At 49.3% G+C, this 14143-nt stretch overlaps 1 protein-coding gene across 1 annotated transcript in view; it reads right to left on the reverse strand.

The window, feature by feature from the left end:
- The window catches only part of itpk1b (inositol-tetrakisphosphate 1-kinase b), a 30155-nt gene extending 16084 nt beyond the window's left edge, over window positions 1–14071 (reverse strand). Inside the window, exons 1-3 of the mRNA XM_062470350.1 lie at window positions 13778–14071; window positions 13006–13187; window positions 8690–8714 (exon numbers count right to left, since the gene is read on the reverse strand). Of these exons, the coding sequence (XP_062326334.1) occupies window positions 8690–8714; window positions 13006–13100 (120 nt within the window). The 5' untranslated portion in view covers window positions 13101–13187; window positions 13778–14071. The remainder of the gene's footprint in view (window positions 1–8689; window positions 8715–13005; window positions 13188–13777) is intronic.
- Window positions 14072–14143: the final 72 nt, after the last annotated feature.

Here is a 14143-nt window from a genome sequence, read left to right on the forward strand (position 1 = left end):
TTATAAACGGAGACAAGCTTCGGGGGGCACAATAGTGACTCTTCTTGCTAGAGTACATGACAAGAAGCCTCCATTGTGATGAGGGCTGAATGGATCCACTGTGATGTGTGTGTGTGTGTGTGAGTACATTCATAAGTGTGTTCGATTCTTCTCACAGTTTGTGATTCAGACTTGCAGTGTTTGGGCCTGTGTGTGTGTGTGTCTGTGTCTGTGAGTGTGTGTGTGTAGCCCTCAGCAGGCTGGTCTCCAGCCGAGCATCCAGGCATTTCTTAATTGAAGAAAGGCCCTCTGACAGTCGGGGGGCTATTCTGAGACGCAGAGATCAGCACAAAAAAAACTAAAAACAACAAGCTAGACTGAGGCCAGCTTTGTCTCACAGCATAATAGCAGGGACCAATCAGCATCAAGCACACTTCTTCCTCATCTCTAACCAAGCACAGGATGACATTACCACAGAGCTTATTAGGGAACATCATCATGCTACACGATATGCAGGGCTTTTTAATAAAGCTTAGATTACTTTTACAAGAGCAATAAAGCAGAATTAGTCCTGGCTTACTACAGTGACATTGGGTTCCGCAGGTGTGATGTGCACCAATCAGGAGGTGAAACAGGGTCTTGGGAAGCAGGAAAGTGTAATGAGAATCATTAGTCTGGACGACCAACATTCATTAGCCGTATCAGACAGGGAATCATCTCCAGTAAATGCTATTTTTCAAAGCGCTACTAAGAGTTAGCCATGTTCAGGCTACATAGTCCTTCTATGCTCGTCATCAGCACACACACCTTGACCATCAGCGTGGTTTAGACATGAGCAGTGTCTGTCCAGTGAGTCAAGGCCTTACAAGTTAATCTTCTCTTAGGGTTGAAGGTGTGGTACAGTAAGTGCTGGTCTGGGTAATGATTGAGAGATGTGACGTATAGGTGACCTATTCCTCTACTGTACACTTGGTCTGTCCCTGCTGAAGGCATTTCCAACTACTGTAGATGGAAGTTCACGTGTGAATAAGACTTGATGCAGGGCCGGAAGAATAAGTGATCTCAACAATTGGTTAAAAGCCTTTTTAACCAATATCTCTCATCTGTGTCGGTGGCGGTTAACCGTCCAGTCAATATTTGCTTTGGTTGTTAGGATGAGATCTGGATCTCTTGAACTATGTCAGACAGATATGCACAAGAGGTATGCTGGTCTTTCCCAAACACGGCAAAGCTTGGGTGTTCCTGTCAAAACAGGGTTGGGTTTAGGAGCTCATTATCTGCTGTAATTACTTGGATTTCTTCTTCCTCTGTGTCCCCTCTGCCAGTCCCTTTGTTTCCCCTCTCTCCCCGCAGCCTCTCTCCCCGCAGCCTCTCTCCCCGCAGCCTCTCTCCCCGCAGCCTCTCTCCCCGCAGCCTCTCTCCCCGCAGCCACTCTCCCCGCAGCCTCTCTCCCCGCAGCCTCTCTCCCCGCAGCCTCTCTCCCCGCAGCCTCTCTCCACTCTCCCCGCAGCCTCTCTCCCCGCAGCCTCTCTCCCCGCAGCCTCTCTCCCCGCAGCCTCTCTCCCCGCAGCCTCTCTCCTCGCAGCCTCTCTCCCCGCAGCCTGTCTCCCTGCAGCCTCTCTCCCCGCAGCCTGTCTCCCCGCAGCCTGTCTCCCCGCAGCCTGTCTCCCCGCAGCCTCTCTCCCCGCAGCCTCTCTCCCCGCAGACTCTCTCCCCGCAGACTCCATCCCTGCAGCCTCTCTCCCCGCAGCCTCTGACTCACAGCCTCTCTCCCCGCAGCCTCTCTCCCCGCAGACTCCATCCCTGCAGCCTCTCTCCCCGCAGCCTCTGACTCACAGCCTCTCTCCCCGCAGCCTCCATCCCTGCAGCCTCTCTCCCCGCAGCCTCTGACTCACAGCCTCTCTCCCCGCAGCCTCCATCCCTGCAGCCTCTCTCCCCGTAGCCTCTGACTCACAGCCTCTCTCCCCGCAGCCTCCATCCCTGCAGCCTCTCTCCCTGCAGCCTCTGACTCAAAGCCTCTCCTCCAGCTCTTGTTCTGCCCCTTTCAGCTCCAGTCGCTCATCGCTCCAGTTGCCTTTAAGAGGCGTTCAGCTTAACAGGGTTGAATAACATTGTAAAAGGCCCTGTGAGCCAGCATGTCCTGCTGTGATGTCCGTCACACCCCACACAGTAGACACACACGCACACAGAAGGCATGACGTCATAGGCACACAGCTAAAGAGAAGCACTACTGGGTTGTGAAGGTGAGATGACACACATAGCGACCTTAACACAGTCAACGCAATTGGGGATGCCCCCCTGACAAGCAGGCAGTAATACACCCAGCTGGGGCTAGGACTAGAGCTAGGGGCTAGGACTAGACCTAGGGGCTGGGGCTAGGACTAGGGGCTGTGGCTAGGACTAGGTCTGGAGCTAGGGGCTGGGGCTAGGACTAGAGGCTGGGGCTAGGACTAGAGCTAGGGGCTGAGGCTAGGACTAGTTCTGGAGCTAGGGGCTGAGGCTAGGACTAGGCCTGGAGCTAGGGGCTGAGGCTAGGACTAGGCCTGGAGCTAGGGGCTGAGGCTAGGCCTGGAGCTAGGGGCTGGGGCTAGGCCTGGAGCTGGGGCTAGGGCTAGGCCTGGAGCTAGGGGCTGAGGCCAGGCCTGGAGCTAGGGGCTGGGGCTAGGACTGTGGGGCAGTGAGCTTCTGACTGAGCACCACTGAGGCATGGCTCTTAATCTCCTGCTTATACAACACAGAGGGCCACAGCCTGGCATCCCAGTTCAACAGCAGCCTGCTGAGTCAACACTCACCAGGACCTCATCACACCCGCCCACGCCTGGCCTGTCACAGCACACAACCCGCAACCAGGGCGACTCTGCCCCAGCGTTAACACACACCTGTGTGGCTCCACAGCTGGGCTGTCGTTGACGCTATGCTTGGATGCTATAAGTAGAAAGGCCTGGGTAGCTAGATACACTGCAAAAACGCCCTATCGAATTTAAGAGCAACATTATTAGTTATGAGCTTGCTAATGCTTAACGCAAGTCCATTTGTCTGCCAGTGCGGTAAGAAAATGTCACTTCATAGGATTTCTTAAAATAATGTGTCATATACAGTCCCAAGACATGTATATGCATAAGAAAAGCAAAAAATAATAGATTTTAAATCTAATAACAACATTATCACACTCAGTTAGATGTAGAGTTTGAGCATTAGAGTTCTGGATCTGGGGCTGGAGTCTGGCCTAGAGCTGGGGCTGGAGTCTGGCCTAGAGCTGGGGCTGGGGCCAGGACTAGGGGCGAGTGACGTCTTTTGAGGTCCCCGTGGGAACCGCTAGTGGTGGTGCTAGAGGGCCACAGTGATAGCGAACCCAGAGTCGTGCAGGGAAAACAGGGGTCCTGCAGGGAGAACAGGGGTCAGGGGCAACAGCTTGCTCTGCTGAGGGACATGATGACTGACGCCCCCTGGGGAGATCCTCGTGAGCCGAATCTGATCACCCAACAACGTGCTCACAGTCCCTACAGTCTCACGAACAAAGTTCCATCTCAGACCTTAAAAAACACACAAAAAGCTGTCCCAGAAACATGTGGAAAACAGAAACAGCGCTGGGTTCCTTTGAGATGTGTCATCGTGGTAGATGCGCCGTGAAACACCGTGAACTACATCCGCCCTGCAGCCTCACCTGGCACGCCCCCCCTCCCGGGCCGCCAGTCCCGGCAGGCTGTCCAGACAGAGACAGCAAGTGCAGACAGACTTTGTGATGAATGATTCATCCAGGATGCATCCTGGCATCTGACACCCAGCCTGACCGGGGCGCACATACAGGGGCACCAGGAGGAGGAAGCAAATAGGCATATCAGCCTGACTCCCACCACCTGGAGTTGAGGGCCAAGTTGGGATCTAATTAAGCCAGTTCCTCAGTCTCCTCCCTGGAGCCTGCGGGGTAATTAGAGCTGCTCCCCTTGGTACGTCGACACTGGGAGAACTGGCTCCAGGGTAGCTGCATCGCACGGCCGATCACAACAGAGCGTCTCTAACCCAGACAGGGCTTTGTGAGGCTGAATACACGTCTGTGTTCAGATGAGCAGGAGGGTGGAGCGAGGAGGGGGGGGGGGATGAGCGAGGGTGGAACGAGGATGAGCAGGAGGGTGGAGCGAGGACGACAGCTGCTGAGACTATGCCCCAGTGACCACCTCTCAAGCCTGGGAGGGAGGGATGAAGACAGAGAGAGCAAGAGAGGGAGGGAGAGAGTGGGGGGGAGGAAGAGAGAGAGAGAGGTATGTTGTGCTGCTCCGTCATCTGAGAGTCTGTTGCTACCTCCTCTCACGCTAACTTCCACACACGCTTTCCTCCTAGTCAGCCCCTGGGGAGGGCTGATGGAAGGGTAGGGCAGGGTCATATCAGCTCAGACAGACACAGAAGAATCTTCCCAGCATAGATATAGATACTGTAGATTTAATCTCTCTCACTTAGCACAATCAGAACATTGTAATTAGATTCCCCACAATATTTTTTTTTTTATGAAGACGAAATTGTGAGCAACTGAACTAAAAGCCATTAGGAGCTTGTGGAGAGGAGACACCTAGGAGATGGAACACAGTTAACTCATCCTCTCTGAACTGATGTAATACAATGTTCATGTGTTTTGCTTATTAAATATGGATAAGACAAGCTACCTTTCTCATTATGCATGAATCATATTGGTAAACAAAGGGTCTTAAGTGTGCATTTTGTACAACAAAGACTGGTGCCTTCAAGTAATATTAATTACTAAATAAAAAGATTACAATTCTACATGGAAATTCCTTTATACCTTTGGAAAATGTGCAGAGAATGTTTTATATATATATATATATACACACCCACACACAGCTATTTATATATATTTGAGTCTTGGAAAGTTTTAGAACCGAGTCTTTAAACACACTTTGCTGTGAGGACAGTAACAGCAATAATCAAGATAGGAAACCTTGAAATCTGTAAGCTTGGAAGTCTGTCTTGAATAATGTTTCCAATCAACATCCAGAGAGTATTCAATAAGATGGCAAAGCTGCCCTTGGCAAGCCAGCACTCAGGACAAGCTGCAGGGTAAACATGGAGCTCTGGACCTGAACTCTGTGACCTTCAACAGAACCAATCAGTGGGAGAGATATAGTAACAACCAGGAAATGAACTTTAAATTCCCCAGCACTCAACATATGATAAAGCTCAATAACTTTCCCTGAACAGCAGCAAGTTATGGGCCATTTGCCTTGATGGGCTCCACTTGCTGGGAGAGAACACTGGCTTCCCCCAAACAGGCTGATGGGCTAATGTCATCAGCGCTGTGGTACAGACAGACTGATGTATGGAGATCTGACCCGTGCTCAAAACCACAAGCTTGGGGTAAAGGAGGTCGATATCAATGAGCTTAGAGAAGATGCTTGGAAGGAGAAAATGAGCATGATGGCAGAGAGTGAATGCACAGAGGAGAACAAAATGAAAAAAATAATTTTACGGATCAAGACTCTGATGAAGGAATTCGAAAGAGAACCTGCCCATCCAGAATGTCCTCAACCTTGTTTTTATGAAGGGCATTTTCCCACACTAAAACTGGAAATATGAAAAGTTCCCCAAGGGATGCCTGAATTAGCATAGGTCTCTTAAGACTGGGTGATGTCAGAATAACAGGCAAGGCCTTCGGAGGATGCAAACCTTTGGCCCTCGCGTCATAAACACTGGACATTACTGAACATTGGCCAGAGGGTACAGTTCATTTGACCCACGCAAAGAAGTTAATGTTTACGAAATCTCAATTCATTCATTATTTTCTCGTCATTTATTTTCTACTTAATAGGCGGCATGTGATGCCAAAAAGTTTCAGCAGATTTTTATGGGTTTTGGAAAAGACAGAAACAGTGTTCGGACAAAATTGATTAGGGGGGGTGGGGATTTTTTTTTCTTTTCATTTTGCTGAGTCAAAAAAAATAACATCCTCTTCTCATTTCCACATCTCTGATATGACCCGCTGATAGCGGAGCTTTTTCACCAGCGAGGCATCATTCTCAGGAAACAGTGCTGTGCTGTTATCTGCAAGGTTGCCTCGTTAACAGATGTGTAGGACGCAAGTGAAGGCTGAGTGTCTGAAGTCTATCTGGGGCAGACAGGACATGAGTGTAGAGTTAACCTTGTTGAGATACAACCTTCTACCTCACATTTAAAACCTAGTGAGACCCAGCTGTAGAGGAAGAGTGACCACTGTCCTGTAGAAGAACCCCTTTTCTATGTTTTTATTTTCATTTTTATGACAAACCCTTTTGGGAATTTTTCAATACTTTATTGGACAGTTTGTAAGTGAAGTGTGACAGGAAAGGCAAGGACAGAGTGAGGGGAAGACATGCAGAAAAGAGCGCAGGCTGGATTCGAACCCGGGACCCAGCCTAAGTGGTAACCCCCCCCCCCACCCTCGACATTTCCCTCTCCCTCAATCCTGGTCACTCCATTTCCCTCTCCCTCAATCCTGGTCACTCCATTTCCCTCTCCCTCAATCCTGGTCACTCCATTTCCCTCTCCCTCAATCCTGGTCACTCCATTTCCCTCTCCCTCAATCCTGGTCACTCCATTTCCCTCTCCCTCAATCCTGGTCACTCCATTTCCCTCTCCCTCAATCCTGGTCACTCCATTTCCCTCTCCCTCAATCCTGGTCACTCCATTTCCCTCTCCCTCAATCCTGGTCACTCCATTTCCCTCTCCCTCAATCCTGGTCACTCCATTTCCCTCTCCCTCAATCCTGGTCACTCCATTTCCCTCTCCCTCAATCCTGGTCACTCCATTTCCCTCTCCCTCAATCCTGGTCACTCCATTTCCCTCTCCCTCAATCCTGGTCACTCCATTTCCCTCTCCCTCAATCCTGGTCACTCCATTTCCTCTCCCTTAGACACAACATGTCTTTCCTTCATTTAAAGAGGGCTTGACAGCTTTATACATGGACTTACATAACCACATCAGGGCATGACAATGGCTGCCATTGTCTGCCCAGTGGGGGTGGTGGTGCCACAGGGGCAACTGCATGGCACCGGGCTCACCTTCCAGACAGTTTCCCGAGGCAGCACATTCAAAACAAACACTGCAGGTGTCCTTCTGTATTGTAGCCCCTCAATTGGCACTGACAGCCCAGTCCACCCTCCACCCCCACCCAAAAATGCTCAGGGGGTTGTGGCCTTCTGCATGAGGACAGAGGTAGACCAAATTGTGTGTGTGTGTGTGTGTGTGGGGAGGACAAGGCTGGGAACAGGGTGTGGGTGCCAATCGGAAGGCTGAGTGTGTCCTCAGAAACAAAGCCCTCCTCACTCTGGGGCTAGTCCCAGGACATGCGTGTGTGTGTGTGTGTGTGTGTGTGTGTGTGTGTGCTGGAGGTATCTCCAGGAAAAAAAAGGCATTTGAAAGAGTACAAAAGACTGCATAGAAAAAGAGCTCTGGAGGAGAAGCAGTGAAGGGATAACTTTTTTTGAAGCCCACAACTTCTTCTTCCTCCACAGAAAACACTGTGGTTTACGATGTGTGAGAGTGCTTGAGCTAGGTGACGATCTGTGACCCTGTTCAGAAGCATCGCAGACGTGACATACAGGATATATATATATATATATATATAGATTTCTCTCAGTGGCTGGTTAGAGCTTTTGACTACAGAACAAGAGGTCGTAGGTTCAAATCCCCCTCTGTACCAGACTTTGATAAAAGCGTCTGCCAAATGGACAGGCATGAGGCAAGATTTAGGACCAGCAGGGAGGACAGACAGTTGTGAGGACAGACAGCAGGGAGGACAGACAGCAGGGAGGACAGACAGCAGGGAGGACAGACAGCTGGGAGGACAGACAGCAGGGAGGACAGACAGCAGGGAGGACAGACAGCAGGGAGGACAGACAGCTGGGAGGACAGACAGCTGGGAGGACAGACAGCAGGGAGGACAGACAGCAGGGAGGACAGACAGCAGGGAGGACAGACAGCTGTGAGGACAGACAGCTGGGAGGACAGACAGCAGGGAGGACAGACAGCTGGAAGGACAGACAGCTGGAAGGACAGACAGCTGAGGAAAACTGGTGGACACTTCTGCGTGTGTGTGTGACTACTACATGACAAATAAATGTTTCTTCTTCTTCAGATTCCACAGGAAGCCTGTGATTGGTGGTGCTTACAGACATGCAGGGGCCTGTGATTGGTGGTGCTTACAGACATGCAGGGGCCTGTGATTGGTGGTGCTTACAGACATGCAGGGGCCTGTGATTGGTGATGCTTACAGACACGCAGGGGCCTGTGATTGGTGGTGCTTAGAGACATGCAGGGGCCTGGCATGTCTCTTTGTGAGTAAGCCATCTAGCGGGTACAGAGGACATATGTTCCCCACTCGATACCTCTGAGTTTACAGTAGAATATCTGTGAAATATCTGGGAATAGGGAGTGTCAACAAAGCCTGACCTCTAAATAGACAGTCTCTCTCTCTGCCTGGAGATAAATATGGAGGGGGTGGGGGAGTGGTGGTGGTGGGGGGGGGGGGGGCATGCAGAGCTGGTCCAGTCTGACTGGATGAATGGAGAGAGGAAGGGGAGGCCAGGCGGACGAGGGAAAAGGGATTATCATCCATCACGTTCTAACATCTTGCTCTTCCGCTGGCACTAAAATCTTTGTCTTTCTTTTTTCCCCCCAAAACAAAACTTTGAATGAGTGCGTTCAAATCATAGGATTGACTCACCTGGACCACCTCGATCCCCCTTTTCCTGAAAGAGAGAAAAGACACAAAAACAATGAAAACGCATCCATTCTCTGGAAAACCACAGCTTAATGAATGCTAAAACCTAGATGCGCTAAGGCCAAACTTGTCAGTAGTGAAACCAAAATGGCTGCCGCTCACCAGAGGAATTTGACATACAGTACATTCACAAAGGTCATGTCAGTTTGAAAGGTCAGACCGGTTGATAGCTGGCAAGGACAACAAAGATAGAACGTTTTTCTGTGTGTACAATGATTTTAATTCATGTTGTTCCATCTTTCTCACAGCGCAATATACTACCCCACCTTGGGAATTTTAGAAAAAACGAGCATTCAAGAAAAGAGAATTCAGTAATGGCAGACCAAGCTTACCCTGTGAGAGACTCGGCCAAAGTGATATTTGAGGAATGTCTTACTTTTCAAAAGACAGCGCATGGGATTTTTTTGTTGTTGCATAGGGTTAAAAAAAAAAAAAGAAAAAAAAAAGGGGTTGCTTGGCAACCAGCAGCCCACTCCAAGAGCCCAGTCCTCTGTGGCATTTGTGTAGGAGATTTCCAGCTGCTCTAACGTAGTAAACCACAATGCTCCCAAGCTCGCGCCGTCAACAGATAATGGACCCGGCCATCTCATAGCTTCCTCGGTTTGTGTTCAAGAACCCCAAACAAAAGTATCCAAAACAAAAGGAGCCCAGAGCTGAGCCCTAAGACATGACGGTGCAGCTGCTGTACTAAACACTTTGGCTACGAAGCGGTTAAAACAACAGACATATGTAGGTCAAAGGCCATTTCAGTTGGGTAAAAACAGATTGGGCTGACAAGGTTGAAAGAATGAATGAGGAGGGCTGTATTTTGGAGGTGTGGCTCTCCTCTTCTCTGGAAAACTGTCTAGGCAGAGCTCTGGGTCTGGGAGGCATGCCTCAACCTGCCAGGGCCTGGAGAGACCCAGCCAGGATCACATATTCCTCCTTCCACCAAGCTCGCAGAAGCCTGGGCCAAAACACCAACTGGAAGGGAGATGGCATGTTTTACAGAGTTGGGGATTGCAGATGTGACAGATCCACCCCCCCCCCCCCGATCTCCTAATCTAAAGTCTGTCTGGATGTCAGGGTGTTGAAGGACCCCTCGCCCTGTCTAGATCTACTATTCAGGAGAGGTTGTATAACAGGGGGATTGGAAACTGATACACTGGTGGCCCTTTGTTTAATTTATGCAAGGACAAACACAGAACATGAACTGCCAGCCCTGAGACACAGTCCTAAAACAACATAACATCTTTTCATTGACTTTCGCAGAAACAAAAAGGACACCGCCCCAGCAAGACCTATAGCCCCGTGGCTGCAAGGCCACAGTCCCATGGTAACGGCACTGCAGCCATTCACTGCGTTACAACAATGTGGATATTTAATACCGCAGCTGGTCCGTTTCATGTGCTGTGAATAGGGCCTTTGGTTTCACCCCAGCTCAGATATGGAGATTGTCTCCTGCTCTCGTATTGTGGCAGTCCGCACACGGTGAAGCAGCGAGGCGGGTGAGGAAGAGGCGGGTGAGGCAGAGAGGCAGGTGAGGCAGAGAGGCGGGTGAGGAAGAGACGGGTGAGGCAGGTGAAGCAGAGAGGCGGGTGAGGAAGAGGCGGGTGAGGCAGAGAGCGTCAGGTGAGGCAGAGAGACAGGTGAGGCAGAGGCGGGTGAGGCAGGTGAGGCAGAGAGGCGGGTGAGGAAGAGGCGGGTGAGGCAGGTGAAGCAGAGAGGCGGGTGAGGCAGAGGCGGGTGAGGCAGAGAGGCGGGTGAAGCAGAGGGTTATGTACTATCCAGAGACACCTAGATACGGGCATTACTAAACAACACCGTCTTAACGTTGGCCAGGAACAAGGTGGAGAGAGGCGAGTGTGTGTGAAGTATCTTTGCTGTGTGGGTGTCCTAGCCGTGCGAGTCAGGAGGAAGTAACAACAGCTCTGTTGAGCCCACAGGACCCACAGACAGGGGGTGCAGACCAACATCGTGTTCCCCAAGAAGGTAAACAAGTCTTCTAGATCCCAAGATGGGGCAGTGCCGTGCCGTGCCGTGCCATGAATAGGGACACACACACACACAGTGTTTACCCTAGGTTTACAGCTTGTAGAGACAGAAATGACATGCAGTCGTGTAAATAAGATAAATAACATAAGGCCATTTAGTTTGTTTAATAAAAGAGCAAGCTATAGACCTGTTTTATAGGAAAGGTAACCTTAAATGACTTATTTTGTGATCGGGTGCTATATATTTGTATTTTATTTTATTAACTTGACCTTCCAGGGGGGGTTGGGGGTGCCGTTGGGGTGGCTGGGCGCCCCCAATATAATGGTAGGGGAAACACTGCACACACGTACGTACATACACGCACCAGCTGTGCAGGACAGAGCCAACTCCATTCTGGGCCACTCAAGGGGGCAGAGCACAGCAGTTCAGCTCGTCAAACAGCGCCACAAACGTGCTCAAGAGTGTTAATAATCTAGCCTACGATGTTTAATATCCAACTACCAATGCCGTGAGGTAGTGAGCAGTGAGCCTATCTTGTTAATGTCTAAACCACGACATGCGGTTCATGGTCTCGAGCAAGGAGCCAGCGATTAATGTGTAACACCAGTTCTGGAGAGCCAAGTTTATAATACCGATGTCACAACAGAAGTAGCACAGAGATGCCTCAGTTCTCTACAGCTACGTGGTTCCCAGTGATGGCTGGTCCAAGACGACAGCGTGGCTTGTGAAGCTGGTCAAGCCTTTGTATGAGAGGTATCGGTGACTTGGCTGTTTTTCCCCCCTTGTTCATTATTAGGTACTCTCTTCCTCTTGACCTTTTGTTTGAGCAGTACAGTGGAAGGGAATTTGGGGAAATCGGTCTGAGAAAAGGAGAAGTGAGTGAGGGATGACAGAACGACCAAGCTGTAGAGCGCTGGAGAGAAAGCAGGCAGACAGAACAGCAGAGACAAAACACTCCCTTATGATCCTGTTCCTCGATAGAATTATGGATACTTTCCTTTCACACAATCTAACCTTTGAGCCTGGGGTTTTCCGAGAAATAAGTAGGTTCAACTGAGAGTAGGCCTGTATGAGGCCCTGTGTGAGACAAACAACATGACCCACACAGTAAGCCTCATACACACACACACACACACACACGCGTGCACGCGTGCACGCACACACACACACACACACACACACAGGACAACACAACCACAAAAATAACCCTTGCCCTTCCTTGCCCCACCCCCTCTATATCCCACTGGGCAGCTCTGCAAGTGGGAATAATTTGGTTGGAGAGTTATGAAGAGATTAAAAATGTTTTGTGGATTACATGGTAATCTGCGCTGGCTCAATCAGGTTGCTTTGTGAGTCAACAACCCCATTGGCAAGGTGAAAATCCCTGACCAGTGGTGACAATCCCCCATCATCTGGAACAAGGCACTGAAAACAATAATGCTCCGTCCAGACAGAGAGCCTCAGCGAAGAGAGAGTGACTATTATCTCACATTTATCACAACAACCTATTTCTGACGCTGTCATCTGGGACTGTCAGTGTTGACTTTTTTTCCGTTCTAGATGATTCCGATGGGATTGAGAAGATCGTACAAGCCGGTTGGTTAACAGCACCGTACAGGCCACCATGGCTTGTTGATACAAGATACATCAGCCGGCAGGGTTCTCATACAGCCTCGCTGCTAAGGAAACCCTAAGCAATCCCTGGCCCACTTTACCAGACATTATATAATCATCGACTCTACAGGAGAGAGATACAGAAAAGCACAAAGGAACGCACAAAATAAGACAGGACATTGTCTACCTCTCATTGCTAACACACAAACACAATAAGTCTCCTGATTACAAAATTCGTAATTAAAGTTGCTCGGTTTCACATCAAGCCACACCAATGTTAGCTAAGAAGCACCTAAGGCTGCAGAACACACACTGCCCCCACACACAAACCTACTGCACCCCTCTCAAATGGTTAGATTCTGTTGCATCACATACGGACATCCCAGTCCAATTAACTCCTTCCAAAGCCAGCTTTCAATATCACAGAGACAAGGTAGAGATCCTAAGTGTAGAAACTCTGTGGCTTTAACTACGTCCAAAACACACTAGCATGAGATGAGAACTCTTCGTTTGTAATAATGTCGACTCAAAACTGTTGTTGATTCAACAAACACGTATTTCTACTATGTGAGTGCGATGTCGGTCATTCAATTTTGGCTGATGACTTGGGGTGAGCAGAGCCACATTAAATTGTTAGATTTTGAGGTGTCGTGTAGTGGAATTTCACTCACCTGCACATGTCGGCGAACGCCTGAAAATTCAGCTTCTTAGTCTTTTTCTCGCTGAGCCAATAGCCCACTCTCTTGCCTTTCATAAACGTCTGCATCTCCACGTCGCTCGTGCTCTCAATCCAGATGTGACTGTGGATTCAACCTGGACTCGGGCGAAAACAGGAAACCGTTGTCTCACTCTCCTAGCAGAGGGAGGGATCAAAAGCAAAGTCCCAAATAGTTAGCCAACTGCTGTACTGCCTTTGATATACTGTATATTTGAAGTATATTTTGATTGCCTCGCTTAACAGTCAGCACACTGTGAAAATGTAAGTACACAAACAGTTTCGATATGACAAGACAAGTTGCTGAACCGGTGGGGACCCCTTAAATTGCTGTCCGTGAACGCAGTCAGCACACCTTCAGCTTTCATATTGTAAAAATTATACCCCAGCCATCAAAAATGTTCTGCCTGTCATACGACTGTCAGCGGAACATATATGCGTATAAAACAACCTTAGGCGATGATGATAAGTATTGTCAAGAGCAGTTACGAGACAGAACGAAAGGGCAAGCTTTCTAGTGGTGGCATGAGTTACCCACGGCAGGCAAGGGTTGCTCCCCAATACACATAGGCTAGCTTTCTTGCTAGCTGGGAACAGATGCGCCACAGACTAAAAACTGGCTTAAAAACTAAATTGAATACATTTGTTTATCCTTGTATCAGTCATTAATATATTGACAGCTGTACTGGTTAACGTCGTTAGTAAACTACATGGCTAGCTATATTTACCAGTTAACACATTTCCTTCTTGAATTTCGTTGTCCTCTTCAGGATAGCAACCAGGCTAGCTGACTTGATAGTTGTCCATTCGGCTAGCGGGTAATTATTTATTTTTCAGAAGTAACACAGTTGATGATTAAAACAGCTTCAATAGCGGTACCCAACACTCTGGTATTTTCACGAACGCGCATTAACCTAACCTCCGATGTCTCGTGCTCATCAGAGAAGTAACCGTAGTGAGTGCATCCTACACTCACAACCGCACACCGTAGCACTGGCTAGCTTGTCACACTGAGTGACGATAGGAAGGCAGGGCACTAGCCATGAAAGAAGAGCGCACGTCAGCTTTTAGAGTAAGAAGCTCACGAATTCCTC

The sequence above is a fragment of the Osmerus eperlanus genome, chromosome 9, assembly GCF_963692335.1.
Source record: "Osmerus eperlanus chromosome 9, fOsmEpe2.1, whole genome shotgun sequence".
Taxonomy (NCBI): domain Eukaryota; kingdom Metazoa; phylum Chordata; class Actinopteri; order Osmeriformes; family Osmeridae; genus Osmerus; species Osmerus eperlanus.